This window comes from Dermochelys coriacea, chromosome 10, assembly GCF_009764565.3.
Source record: "Dermochelys coriacea isolate rDerCor1 chromosome 10, rDerCor1.pri.v4, whole genome shotgun sequence".
Classification (NCBI taxonomy): domain Eukaryota; kingdom Metazoa; phylum Chordata; order Testudines; family Dermochelyidae; genus Dermochelys; species Dermochelys coriacea.
The window spans coordinates 44,438,208-44,452,506 of record NC_050077.1 but is presented as its reverse complement, the minus strand read 5'-3'; the positions used below and the strand labels follow the sequence as shown (position 1 = coordinate 44,452,506).

General features: G+C 39.4%; 1 protein-coding gene across 33 annotated transcripts in view; it reads right to left on the bottom strand.

Annotated features, from left to right (window-relative positions):
- Positions 1-14,299, bottom strand: part of MYO9A (myosin IXA) — a 471,574-nt gene that overhangs the window by 96,055 nt on the left and 361,220 nt on the right. For 17 of the 33 annotated variants that reach the window (XM_038418680.2, XM_038418682.2, XM_038418684.2 and 14 more), the window contains 2 exons: positions 12,078-12,219; positions 8,932-9,127 (listed from right to left, as the gene is read on the bottom strand). In XM_038418680.2, coding sequence (XP_038274608.1) covers positions 8,932-9,127; positions 12,078-12,219 — 338 coding nt within the window. Of the gene's footprint in view, positions 1-1,913; positions 2,034-8,931; positions 9,128-12,077; positions 12,220-14,299 lie in introns of all 33 variants that reach the window. The other 16 variants (XM_038418673.2, XM_043494428.1, XM_043494419.1 and 13 more) reach the window with 1 other exon arrangement.

Below are 14,299 nucleotides of genomic sequence, written 5' to 3'. Positions count from 1 at the left end.
AGTCATAAAATAGCAGCAACTGTAACAGAGATCCCATGTTCCACCTTCTCAACCAAAGATGGATTTCTAACAGGGAAAAGGATGACAAGGCAAGAATGAATTTAAGTTTAACACTGTTGGGCTTGACCATAATAAACTTACATATTATTTTTACACAGAATTATAAGTCATAGTTAAAAAATATTCTGTGCTGTATTGGTTCTCCCCCCCCCCCGTTTTTTAACAAACCATAAACAACCTGTTCATATAGCTAAACTAACTTGAAAATCTTAAACTGGATTCCAATTGCTTTACTTACACTAGAAATAAACTATTAGGTACTAACTATTGAGAGCTATGTAATTATCCGTAAGTATCACTTAGAAGTATATTGACTGTGAAATTCTAGAGGCTATGTCTATATTAGACTTTTTCTTAAGATTTCCCATTGGTGGAAATGGTGGAAAATTAAGGACACTAGTCTAGTGTAGACAAAGGCCTCCGTTAAGAATGAAAACCCTTCCTTAACTTTCCCAGTGCTAGACATTGCAGGGAGCACATGGAATAAGTCTGTTTAGGCACTTCTAAAGACAAGCACATCTTTCTGAAGTGCTAACACAAATGTACTGTACTTACCATGCATATTTCTACAATGTGGAAACAAGCCTTTTGATGTTCTGTTTAGGCACATCTTACAGGAGTTGTAAAGTCTATGTTTTAGATGGAAAGTGCGCCTTTATTAAGACTCGTTTACAGTAATGCTCCATCTCTGTAAACTTTATTTATACAAAATGAAGGAGGAATACGATGGCACAAGACTTAAGCCTTCTGTAAATACAGACACCAAAAATATTTAATTTTTTTAATTCACCTATAAAACTTGATCACCTTTCCACAGGCAACAAGGCAAAACTTGACATTATACTCTATTGCATGTTCCTTTTTTGAAGAGCTTGCAACTGTATGCACATCTGAACTTTAAAGTGAAATGATATAGAGAGCAGTTTAAAGAGTGAACTAGTATTGTGGCACCTGGCGGCAGGCCCTTTACATTGTTATAACACTGAATCTCCATGCGCTATTCTTTGTGGCAGGTGATGTTATGTTCCATGCTGCCGGACTCCCTTCTCCTCCTACAATAGGAGTCCAGCCATAGTAATTAGTAATACAGGCAGAAAGGCCTGTTTGTTCATGCAGGACTAGTTTATTATGTAACAAACAGAGGCGTAAGGACAAGGAAATGGAGACCAAGTGCATCTCTGCCTGCCCGTTCTGTAAAGGGGTCTTCTAGCATAACAGTTCCTCACATTTAAATGGAAGCCTTTGAAAAGACAGGCACTTTCTCCAAACAGAGTTATTTTTAAAGTATGACATATAAATAAAGCTGTAATAAAAAAAGAAAGGGACGGAATCCTGAAGAAAGCTTGAAGTAAAATACTAGCTATATTAACTCAAACTAGAAGTATTCCTACTGGTTCTCTAAACTTGCTTTAGGTATGATTTTTACTTTTTTTTTTTAAGTGATTTTAGTAACACTAAAAAATTAATGACATGAAAAGTGTTACTAACTTCAGAATACTGTCTTATTTAGGAGAGCAACCTGTGAAGCCATTAGCAAAATGGTTCCACATATAATTAAACAAACATGGATATATACTGGATTTTTTTTGTACAACTTGTTAACAAGAACAGGAGATCCAGCGAGTCTATTCCAGACCTCTGTAGAACAAAACTCTAGCTAAGAATTTCTAGCAGGAAAGGGCTAAAATCCTTTCCTTAAGGTATCCGGCAATTGCTTATGATGTTCTCAGTGGGCTGCACTGGAAGTTTCTTTGCATGTTTCTTTTGCCCCTTGCTACCCAGAATGCTCCTGGTTTCCATTTCCTGATATGTGAGTGTCATGTCAGAGAGGATGGTGGGATATGGAGCCTTACTGTACTTCTCCTCCTTGCATCTCTGCAGGATCTCTAAGCTCCTCTGATGGACTGGGTGATGTAGAAAGCTAAAACTATCCACACTTTTCAAAACCGCACATGGCACTGCATCATCATGCCCTTGGGAAGCAAAATAAAAACAAAAAATGGAGAGAAGAGAAAGATTATATAAGCAGAAATCAGGAGAGAGTAAAGAACAATGCTGCCAACTGCCCATGTGATACAAGAATTGTTCAAAAGTCGCACTTTCTTTCTGTTTATGGACCACAACTAGGCTATTTGCAGCAGTTATGAAAATGTATAGCACTGACAAAGGTTAACTTCAGTTCCCACATAACATGGTATCATGACATATCTCACACAGTCATGGAAATAATTCTCTCAGTCCAGAGTCCAAGGACACTGCAAATGTACCTACCCACATCAGTGAAGGCATCCACTCAGTTACACATTTTCTTGTACTCTGACTGAGGGGGGTTTGATTTGCATGGTGACTATACAGTTATTTCTTGTGAACTGAATAATATATAACTTCCAGCACTTCGATTGGCCAGAGCACAATCATCTGGATAATCACTGCAAGGTAACCTTTAAAAAACAGTGATTATGCAAATACAGTACGATAAATCCTTCTGCTTCAGTTCAGCTACTGATTTCAGAACTCCTCACCCATATGTTCACAAACACGGCCACCACAAATTCTGACCTGCTCCATACACTGATACCCCTATATTATCCAGATATTTGCAATTTAAATTGAAACAGGAGTTACTCTACATAAGGAAGAGGAGAAGGGGTACGCTTAGCCTTCCTTAGGGCTGAGAAATGGGGAGATTTCAGACATACTGAGTTTACGTGTAGCAGCCGTGTTAGTCTGTATTCGCAAAAAGAAAAGGAGTACTTGTGGCACTTTAGAGACTAACAAATTTATTTGAGCATAAGCTTTCGTGAGCTACAGCTCACTTCATCGGATGCATTTAAGTGAGCTGTAGCTCACGAAAGCTTATGCTCAAATAAATTTGTTAGTCTCTAAGGTGCCACAAGTACTCCTTTTCTTTTAGAGTTTACGTGGCAGACAGAATCTGGGAGTTGGTGTCAGAAGTTACGGTGGATATCTATGTGTGGGCATACAGTATGTCCTCTGATAATTTCATAATAAATGTAACCTGGAATAAAAGTTATACAGGTATTGCATCGTAAACAGGAAGCTCCCTCCAGTTACCACCTAAATGGCTGAGCAAAAGGGAATTATTGTGGGATATGTCATGCTTCCATTTGAGGAGTAATGAGACACTGAAGTTACCATATGTCAGCATGATATATTATGCCTACCATTCAAGGCTGATGCTTTAAACTATCAGCAAAGATTGATCTGAACACTTTAGAGGAACACTGTCAACTATTGTTTTTCTAGTGTTAACACCATTTTTGTACTGCCCATTTGGAAGCCTGAAGACCAATTTTTTTTACCACTATTTTTGCCTTTTTCTATTCAGCAAACATTCATTTTCTTCTTTTTTGGTTTATAGCATTGCTAATTCAATAAAAGACAGAATGGCTTTCTTTTGCTTGCTTCACTGCTTGCAAACCAGCATCATCATTTATGTCAGCAGCAATGGGCACAGCACTGCAAATAATGCTTGTTAGTTAAATACTATTGCAGAGCCAGCAGAGGGAGGATGAGAGTATAAAGTCAAAAACATAAATCCTTTATCAGGTCTATGTTCACATCCAACTTGATCAAAACAGAGAAAACCAAAGAGGAAGCTGTGGATGACTGGCTTCCATCACTGGATTTGTGTAAGTCATCCCAAAACAGAGACTTTTCTTTTTAAATTTGTCAGCAATGAGGCGTTCATTTTATGTTTTATGGGGAATAAATTAATCTAGAGCAGTAGTTCTCAACGTATTTACCATTGTGGCCGCATCCAGTACTCCTCCTATGGCCCTGAGGATGTCACAAGGGCCGCAAGATGTGTGCTGATTGGGCCACAAGTGGCCCACGGGTCGTGAGTTGAGAACCACTGATCTAGAAGATATTTGCCATCAGATTACAAAAAAAATCAGACAAATTTGCTTCCTAAAAACTTGACAATGTCCCTTTAATCAAGTTCATTTTGATTCAAGAAAATCAAACCCAAATGTGAGCTTTTCTTTTAGAATTTAACTTCAGTTTCTTGTTCTCCCAAACAGAAAGCGCAATTATAAAACAAGTAATTGAAAGCGCTCCCCCCATAACTATCGATATTTTACCCAGTCTGATAACTTTAAGTTTTTAATTTGAAAAGAGTTGGCAGCACTGTAAGAAACAGCTACTGGGCCAGAAGAGAAACATATCCAACAAAATTCAGACAGTTACATTGCTCTGCTTCTACATATCTCACAGTTATAAACACAACATCACTAAAAGCTACACTACAAGAATATAACAAGTGCAGCAAGAAAAGAAAAGCTCCTAAAGGTAGCAGTGAAGACTATATTCATTTATCCAACACTAATTCTACTGAAAGCAGAACACGGAAGTGTTCACACTGCTTCTGGACACCACTGGCACAAAGAAAGATAGATATAGAATGAAGGAAAGAAAAAAACAAACTGGGTTTTGGAAAGCCTACTACACATAGGGTTGAGAGTTTTGTATGGCTAGCATAACTCAAATAGGCCTTCAGACAGGGAAAAGGAAAGTGTATAGACTTTTGGCCTAAAAACACTGGGAAAAAAAAAAGCTCCAAAGAAAATATGCAGCTTTTTCAGACATCCTTTAAAACTGCTTTGCAACTGTACCTTCTGATCTATCACAACAGGGTCAGATAGGACTACCAGGGAGTTTATAAGGCCTTGTCTACACTAAAGGGAAAAGTCAATCTAAACTAGGGAATATGCTGATTTTTAGGTCTTTGTCGGGACACCATTTGTCCCGATATTGCGGCTTTGGCCGCTCCAGTGGTTTTTTTTTGGTTTTGTTTTTGCTTCGTCAACTCCAGCTGCTTTTTTTGTGTGCTTCCCCCATGTGTCCCAATATTTTCTTCGTTTCATCTGGTCACCCTAATCTAAGCTATGCAATCTGAGTTACGTGAATAGCGTAACTCAAATCAACCTAGCTTAGATCTACTTACCGCAGGGGCCACAATACGCGACGTCGATGGGAGACATTCTTCCGTCGACTCCCCTTACTCTTCTCCATCAGGTGGAGTACAGGAGTTGACAGGAGAGCAATCAGCGGTTGATTTAGCCGGTCTTCACTAGACCCACTAAATCGGCCGCTGATGCATCAAATCGCCACAGCGTTGATCCTCCGGTAAGTGTAGACAAACCTTAAGACTCCTAGCCTTTTTTAACAATGTTTAAAACTGAGCAGTATGTGTGCTAGTGAGGAGGTTTTATTAGGTATTAATGTATGTGTGTGTGTGTGGGGGGGGGTGTTATTAGCAAATCTTTATTATATAATGAGTTCCAACTCCAGCTGCACCAGATGCATTCAGATCATGCTAATTAAAACCTAGAAAGGGTTGGTTAAAAAACCTCCAAAACATATGCAATCCTTAGAAATATGTGCTATTTTATAGGATGACTATCAAGACAGGTAAACTTTAGGGCCTAAAATTTGAGCGGCTCCTTGAACAATTCCCAGAGAATAGTTGCTATAGGTATGTTCATTAGATTATCAGATCGTGATTCTTGTGTGTTATGTCACATAGCAGCCGATAGGCACCAGCTAATCAAGTATGCCTCAGAACAAAGTTCTCAATCTTCTGGGGCCTAATGTACAAAAGCCAATACCCCATGCCACACATTCAGTTATGCCTGTTCTAACACACAATGCCATTTGGGATACTTTTTTTGAGACACCAACTGCGTTATGGAGAAGTTAAGCTACACTGTAGCTAGAGTTTGGATAATTGAACGGGAGGTGGGCACAGGGAATCATCATTAAGGAAGAAATGGAAACCTACAGTACTAGTTACAAAAGCTTCAAATATCCATACCATCATGTAAATCAGTCCCTAGGGACCAACACTAGTGGGTTCTCAAGGTGGCAGCCACAAAGCTTATCTAGTCTATCATTCTAAGGATGTTAAGTGGCCACCGTAACAGAGACATATGCCACTGACATGCTCTATACTGGAATAATTTTTAAAAGTTAATTTTTTAAAAAGAGAAAAACAGAACTTTGTTTTTAGAAAAGAAAACTTCTATGCATAAAAGTATTCTTGGCAAAGGGAGATTTACTTCACATATGGAAGGAAAGACATTAATTAGCTCCTACTGTTAGGTTTCAGAGTAGCAGCCGTGTTAGTCTGTATTCGCAAAAAGAAAAGGAGTACTTGTGGCACCTTAGAGACTAACAAATTTATTAGAGCATAAGCTTTCGTGAGCTACAGCTAAAAATGGGCAAATGGATACTACGCAGCACTCCCTCCCCAGGAAAGAACATTGACACTACAGTTTAACCATAGGGTCTAGCATCACTTCATATTAGGACAATGCCTATAGGCCCCAGCTGAGATCAGAGTCCCATAACATGCTGTACCTATTTGCAATATATTTTTCTATTACCAATAGTTACATACCTAAATAATGTAACTCCAAAAAAATGGATAAAAATGTACAATGCACTAGCCCATATTATCATTTATTCTTCATACTAACCATCTATGCAATATAAACTGAATAACTGGTGCTGCTTCTGCTGCCACGTGAAAGTTCTTTGCTACCCTATGTAAGAAGTGATAGCAGTGCTAGTGTATACTGGATAATTTATTGACTACATATGTATGATAAGATAACTGATTGTGACTTTTCTCCACACAGATGTTTTAAATCACATCTTATTGTTAATACTGGAAATAATCTGGCTTTAGGTGAACTCTTTCTTTAGATCTGCTTTATTAAAAGGTGGTACATTTGTCATCATTATTTCTCAACTACTTCAGTCATTATTTGATAACATTTTTTAAATGTATCCATTTGAAAAATTAAGATGCAAATGATTTTAGGCAGTCAAGGAATTTAAGGCTCACACTAGTCGTCTTGAGATCAGTGGAATTATTTGATCTGAAGAATAAATGTTACAAGGGACAAAACAAAATGGAATGAGACATTTTTGAGTGATCATGCAAAGGGCACAGGATGGATTGGACTATAGACTGTATCCCGAAAGAGGTTAAGAAGCTGTTTCAAATGAAATCATATACTAATTAATCCTGATATAAGAAAAAAAAATTAAAAATCCAAGAGTTGTCTGAAAACCTCACAGCTTTTCTTTGACATATCTAATTTTAGCCAGTTGCTGATCCAATCTAAAGAGTGAGAAATCAGAAAGCTAACTGCTAGGGACACTAACATGGCAGATGTGATTACAGAAGACAGAGGGTGAAGTAGGGCTTGAAATTAGCAGGGCAGGGTTGGCAATAGCTCTTGCTGCCAGAGAGATAGCATTTTTATTTTTTTTCTTCCTTGGAGAGCACTCTATAGCCCAGCCAGCTATCCAGCAGGGATTTGTGAATCAGCAAGATTTAAAAAAGAAACAACAAACCACACCCCACAACCTATGAGGGAAAGGCAGGAACATCTCTTCAAAGAACTAGATTTCTAGGGATTTTTCCCCCTCCCCTAGCACAAGGTCTCAAGAAAGCTGCAGCTCTCATGCAATGCGTAATGGGAGCTTTACAAGTGAAACTTCTCTCCCCTCTACCTCCCAGCATTACAATGGTCATCATGGAACTTTCACTATCTCAACCCCTGTACTGATATATAAGAAAAGTCTCAGGTTCATTTGTCAGAAGTGTCTTTCCAATTATTCTGTCTCAGGCTATCTTTTTCTCACTCTTCTGAAGAGTTGAAGGCTGGTCTTGTTTCTTGCTATTCTTGGGATTTGACCCAAGGGTCTGATGGTATTCTCACTGAGCAGAGAAACTTATTCTAAATGGGTGGATTTTCATAATTATATGATTTTTCCTTGCTTCTTTCACTCTATTAATGCAAATCTATTAACATTTCAAGCTAGAAATCAACAGAATGATTCTATGCTTAATTTTAACTTTGTACTGACTTTTCCCTGCTGATGTTCTAGCTTTGTCATGTTTCAGAGTAGCAGCCGTGTTAGTCTGTATTCGCAAAAAGAAAAGGAGTACTTGTGGCACCTTAGAGACTAACAAATTTATTAGAGCATAAGCTTTCGTGAGCTACAGCTCACTTCATCGGATGCATTTATCCGATGAAGTGAGCTGTAGCTCACGAAAGCTTATGCTCTAATAAATTTGTTAGTCTCTAAGGTGCCACAAGTACTCCTTTTCTTTTAGCTTTGTCATGAATTTCAAGCCCTCTTGTGCCCAGAAATTAGTAGTAATAGCTTGTACCTATCGTTCAGGAATACCGTTACGCAGAGAAATGTTTCACAAGCACAGCCAAGTATTGCCTGACACAGCATGATAATGCAACATTACTTTCATTTAATTTACTGCCCTCCCTGTTCTGCATGAGGGCAAGTACGTTGTTCTAGCTGACCGCACAGCTATGAATTTGTGCTGGACAGGAGAACACTCTCTCTTTCGGCTTAAAGGGTGAACAGTCTGAAAAATGACAGAGCAGAGTCCTATTTTCTGTGGTTTCAGACTTTATGCTAAAAGTGAAAGAACTATGATTTAAAGAATCAAAGTATTCCCTTTTTTGCTTCATAATTTTAAGCTTCCATTTAAATCATGCACATTTCCATAAGAATAAATCCTACAGAAAAGGTAAAACAACATCAGAATGAGAATCCTTCATCACAAATTGCTACGGCTCCATTGCATTTCTTATTCAACATGTAAAGTAACACTTTTCTTTACTCAAAAATCTAGCCATTCAATTCACCAGTTTTTGAACACATTATTAGGAAGAGGAGCATGTGTGTAAATTAGATAGGATAACATTTTAATCATACTGAAATCAGATGTCAGGGACATATCGTGTATGTATTGTATATAATTAAGATTCAAAGATGTACAGAGGTGGGATGCCAATATCTGTTACTCACCAGTTTTCTTCTCCGTGTATCGTTTTCCAGCCTCCCTAAAACCAACCATTGCCCTGAAAAAAGCTCTGAGGACTGCCCAGCGGAACACAGCCACTGGATCAATCCCTATCATCCCACAGATAAAGGCGTTCTTGCTGCTTCTTAGGAGAGCTACAATGTCCGGCCGCATATGATCTGTGTTTTTCTCCCGGAAATCCTAGCGAGAAAGACAAAAGGACTCTTTTGACTCTTCCTGTAATATGACAACTTTTATTTATACTGTCCTTGCTGTTCTTCTGCATGTGATAGCTTTCAAAAGCAAGACAATTTACTGAAATGTCTCAGTCCAACACATGTCTAATAAAACAGACATTTTAAAAACTGGTGCTTGACACCACAAACTTAATAATCTTTTAATGTGATTTTTTGGTACATAGTTAAACACTATAGCACCTACTTAGTCTCCCACACAAGCCGGGCCAGGTGCCAAACAGCTGTCGGGAGGATCTGGCCCAATACTTTTAGTGACATGAATGTCAATGGGGTCAAGGTTAAAATAATTAGCATGAGATTTTTAAATATGCCTCAAGGAGCTGGACTCCTAATCTCCTTAGACACCTGCGAAAATCCCAGTCGTAGTTATTTAATAGTAAAATGGCTGAAGGCAAAGAAAATGCACTTGGTCTTGTATTGCTAGTATATGAACCATAAACAATATACTATCTGTAATCTGGAGAAACCATGACCCCAAAACTCTGGTGATGCCATGCAAATCCAAGTTAATTCTACACACGGGCACTCAGTTTGCATCGAGTTTGTGTCAGTTAATTAAGTTTACAAGGCATTCCTCCAGCAGAATAATCGTTTTAACTTGGCAGCGATCAATTTAAAGCTTCAGACAAGGAACATGAAGAGGAAGTTGCAACAAGAAGCGTATTGCAAATTGTATCTTTTGGTGTTTCAAAGAATGTCTGTGGGTATGTCTTCACTATACAATAAGCGCAGGTCTGGGGGATCTGGGCTTGTGGACTCAGTGTATCCAAGCCCATGCTTCAGTGTCCTCACTGCATTGTATACCTGGGTATCTTTGCAAGAATTCAAAGGAGTTTCCTCTGCAGTGCCATAATACTATCAACTTTGAATATTATAATCTATTCCAGGAGTTCTCAACCTGGGGCTAGTGAACAGGTTACCAGTCAGTAAGGGGGGAATGATCTTGGCTAGCGAGGATGAGAGTCCCAGTATGGAAAAGGTTTAGAACTGCTGATGTATGTAATGCCAAGCAAGGTGGGCACTATACAGAAAAATACAAATCCCAGTTATTCTCCCAAAGAATTTATAATCTACAGCACCAAATCTGTGAAGATTTATGCACCTGCTTAGTTTTATGCACTGAATAATTCTGTTGAATGTGCAATCTTAGGCCCCAATGAGAGAGTGTGTGTACAGCTACGCATGTATACAAGTCCTGGCAAGTTTGGAGTGGAAAGCTACCCACAACACAAAATGGAAGACAACCAAGAGTATGGGTGGGAAGAAGCAGTACAAGGAGGGAGACCAAACAGAAAGAAGGTGTGGCTGCTCTGTTTGTCTATGTTTATGTTTAAAAGGTTCTGATTATTGTCATTTTAATTTTTTTTAAAAACATTGTTTGAAACTTTATACTTTAATCCACAATAAACTGTATAAATCCTTTGCCCCCTGTGATGCTAGCTGACCAGGTGCCAGCTCATGCCAAAGCCCCAGTCCTCACTGAACACTAACAAAATGCACAGCTTGAAACCAGTCTGGCTCACCTGTATGTTAGTATTGTTGAGCTAGATATTAGAGTTGTAAGGATGTGTTTGATGTTTAGACTTTATGAATAATTTTTAGGATTCTGCATGCATTAGTCTTCCTCATCCGTACCCCATGTTATAAAGCAACAGCAAATGTTTGCATTGTAAACCTTTGTAACCATTCATCACACAGGAAAGACGCCTTCTCTAATTCAAATGCTGGCTTCCTACAGAAGATGTTAGATCCTGGCTAACAACAAAGTCTTTGAAACCAAATGAGCCATGGTGAGACATTAAAAGAACAAAGACTATGTTAACTGAACTCTTCACCCCCTCCAGGAAAAAGAGACCTATGCATTAACTCCTCCCATCAACTTGGGTTCTAGGGAGAAGGGCATAAAAATCCCGACAAGGAGAAACTGGGTTCTTCTTGCTGCTTGGACTCTAAAGGGGCCAGAATCACAAGGCATAAGCAAAAGGACACCCTCCCCCTCCCCCCAGCTGTTTTGCTTGGGTTAACCCTACAGGACATATGGCGTTTGCTTATTACTGAAGTTTCTATTAGCTTTTTGAATCTAAGGCTGAAACTCATTTGTGGGTGTTACCCGCTTTAAGCTTGTAAAGAACTCTTATTTCCTTTTCCTAGTTAATAAATTGTTAGCTTTATTAAACGACTGGCTACAAGTGTTGTCTCCAGTGACAGATCTAGGGTACAATGAGGGCTGCCACTTTTGGTTGGATGTATTCCTGGAGTTTCATCACATGACAATCTTTAATTAAAGATTAATCTTCAATTCCTGGAGACTTCAGGACAATCCTGGAGGGTTGGCAACACTAGGTACAATTGACCTGGGGCAAGTGTCTAGTCCTTTGGGACTGGGAGTAACCTGAATATTGTGATTTTTGGCATAAGGGACCATCTAATCACAGAGGCAGGATTGCCTGGGATGGAAGGTAGATCAAAATGTCCTAGCCTAGGGGACTGTCCACGATTCCATGGTAAGGCTGTTACAGTGCCTAAGAAGCACACCCTTGTTATTTGGTTGGTGAAATCTAATTATAGAACACACAACCAATTTGGGGTTCGTGTCCTATTTCCTGACAATCTGCCTTGAGGTTGGCACCTATGCTTGGGAGCCACTCCAGGCAGCCTGACATTCCCTATTTGTGCCTACCTTCTTCACACCGACACCCAGTTCAGCAACGTGCAGTTGTTTTACATTCAGACCACTGCTGCTATACAAAAAATCTTATCTGAACTCTAGCAGACAATAAAACTGTGTTAATTTTTACTCATCCACACTGCAGCCTTGGGTACACGGGTACCCAGTCACAGCTAGTATGCATTTTAACTGATGTAAGTGTTAGTAAACAGCTGTTGTGACTGACCTTCACTCCGTATTTCACTTTTCCAGCATAGTGCTTTATGATAAAAGCAGGCTCCATCACGGCTGGAAATTCAATGTAAGAATTCCCCTCATGCTGACGCTTGAACTTGTCCAGTAGTGTTTGGTTTGTGGCTTGTGGAAAACTGGATAAAAAGGGGAAAAAATGAAGGTGGCTGTGAAGTCAAAGAAGAAAACCACACACCCTTGTTGACAGACCATATATTGTAATAGGGAACATTCTGCTTTTCTCTTTTCTGTGCTTACAGATGATATACCCAGTACTGAGCTGCATTTGGCAATATACGTATGCTAACATACATCTGTATATAAATACACACTATATACATCTGATGAAGCTTCCAACTGCAGATATCTAGTACAGCTAACTGGGTCTAGAATGAATCAATTGCAAAAGTATAGTCATGCACATAACTATTTGTAATAATATATTCATAGTAGCATGATTATTTTAGATACCTGCCATTATCTAGAGGTCAGATATATTTGTCTTCAGCCTTATGACTCAAAATGCACAACTCATGAGTATATGGCATATTCACACATCTAGAAATGGGCTATTTTAGCTGCATACATAACTTCAGTATTTAAGCTTTTTACAGATCTCAGTAAGAGGGCATTTTTTAAAAAGTTCACAGAAGTGTGTAAATAAAATCACAGGGCCCGATTTCACCCCACACCAGTTCTACACCAATGTTACTGATTTCAGTGAAGTTACTCTTGATGTACACTGGTATAAATGGATAGAAAAATCAAGGCCATGGTTTTTTTCACAGCAAAATGTCAATTCACTGCCCCTTGAACTTTGTGTATTATTTGCTTGCAGTTGAAATGGCCTTTGTCCATATTTTAAAGCTTTATCAAAAATTTAATTAAAATTCTATCTTTTAAAAAAATAAAATTCAAATTAATCTGTGGTTCAAAAAATACTGCCCTGGACTGCTCTCCTCCATATCTCTGTATGGGGGAACCCTCAGCAGGCAGATCTTTCATTTCTTACATGGAGGGAATCATTTGTCTTTGCAGTACTGTCTCCCTGACTTTTGGCATCTCTGGTGGTACTCTGTGGGTCTGGGGTTCCATTCTGAGAGAGGCTGCAAAGAATGGGCAGGCTGGGAAACCGTTCGTCCCCTCTGAGGCTCTGGAGAAAGTCCTTGGAAAAGTTAATACAAGCCTACTGCTGTATTCACTTTTACTGCAGGACTCCCTAGGGTCACTAGGGAAAGAGGACTGGGGGAGGTCCTTGAAAGCACAGATGCAATGGAGCTGCACTGCCCTGGTACTGGGGGGCCCACTGTAGGTCGCTAGTGAGCCACCAGGTTTGAGAGCAGGCTTGTGGTTTATTCTAGAGAAGGGAATAGACCCTCCCCATCTGCCACCAACAGAATTATCAAGGAGGAACTTTGTCAGTGGATCCTACTAGGGACTTCTTGCCCATGAGCCTAGAAAGTTACGTTTGGAGGATTTAGGCCAAAATTCCCACAAGTCTGAGAGCTTGTCTACCTGGGAAGTTGAGCCGAATTAACTAATGGCCGGTCAACACTGAAAAGTTACACTGGCATAGCTATGTCTCTCAGGGGTGTGGACAAATCTGAAAGATGTCACTAAGCCAACCTAACCACCAGCATAGACAATGTTAAGTCGATAGAAGAATTCTTCTGGATATTGCCTCTTGGAGGCGGATTAACGAGATTGATGGGAGAACCCCTCCTGTCGCTGTAGTGAGTGTCTACACTGAAGCGGTTTAAGTATAGACCTAGCCTAAGGATATGCATTTATTGAGTACTAATTAAAACACATTACATCCCTGTCTGGATGCTCTCATTCAAAAGTAAGGGGCCTTAGTTTGCTACAGACTAAGGCCAGATCTGCTTTAAAAAGTTAAGTTGACCCAACTATCGTCGCTCCGGGGTGTGAAAAATCTACACCCCCATGCAACGCAGTTAAGCCAACCTAACACCCATGTAGACTGCACTAGGTCGATGGAGCAATTCATCTGTTGACCAAGCTACTGCCTCTGGTGGAGATGGATTAACTACAGTGATGGGAGAATGCTGCAGCTGTGCTGCTGTAGCTGTTTCAATGTAGACATAGCCTAATTAACTTTAGAAGCAAACTAAGGCCACTTTACTTCTGAATGAGGACATCCACACAGGCAGTTAATGTACTTTAACTAATATTCCATAAATTCACCTTAACTTTCCT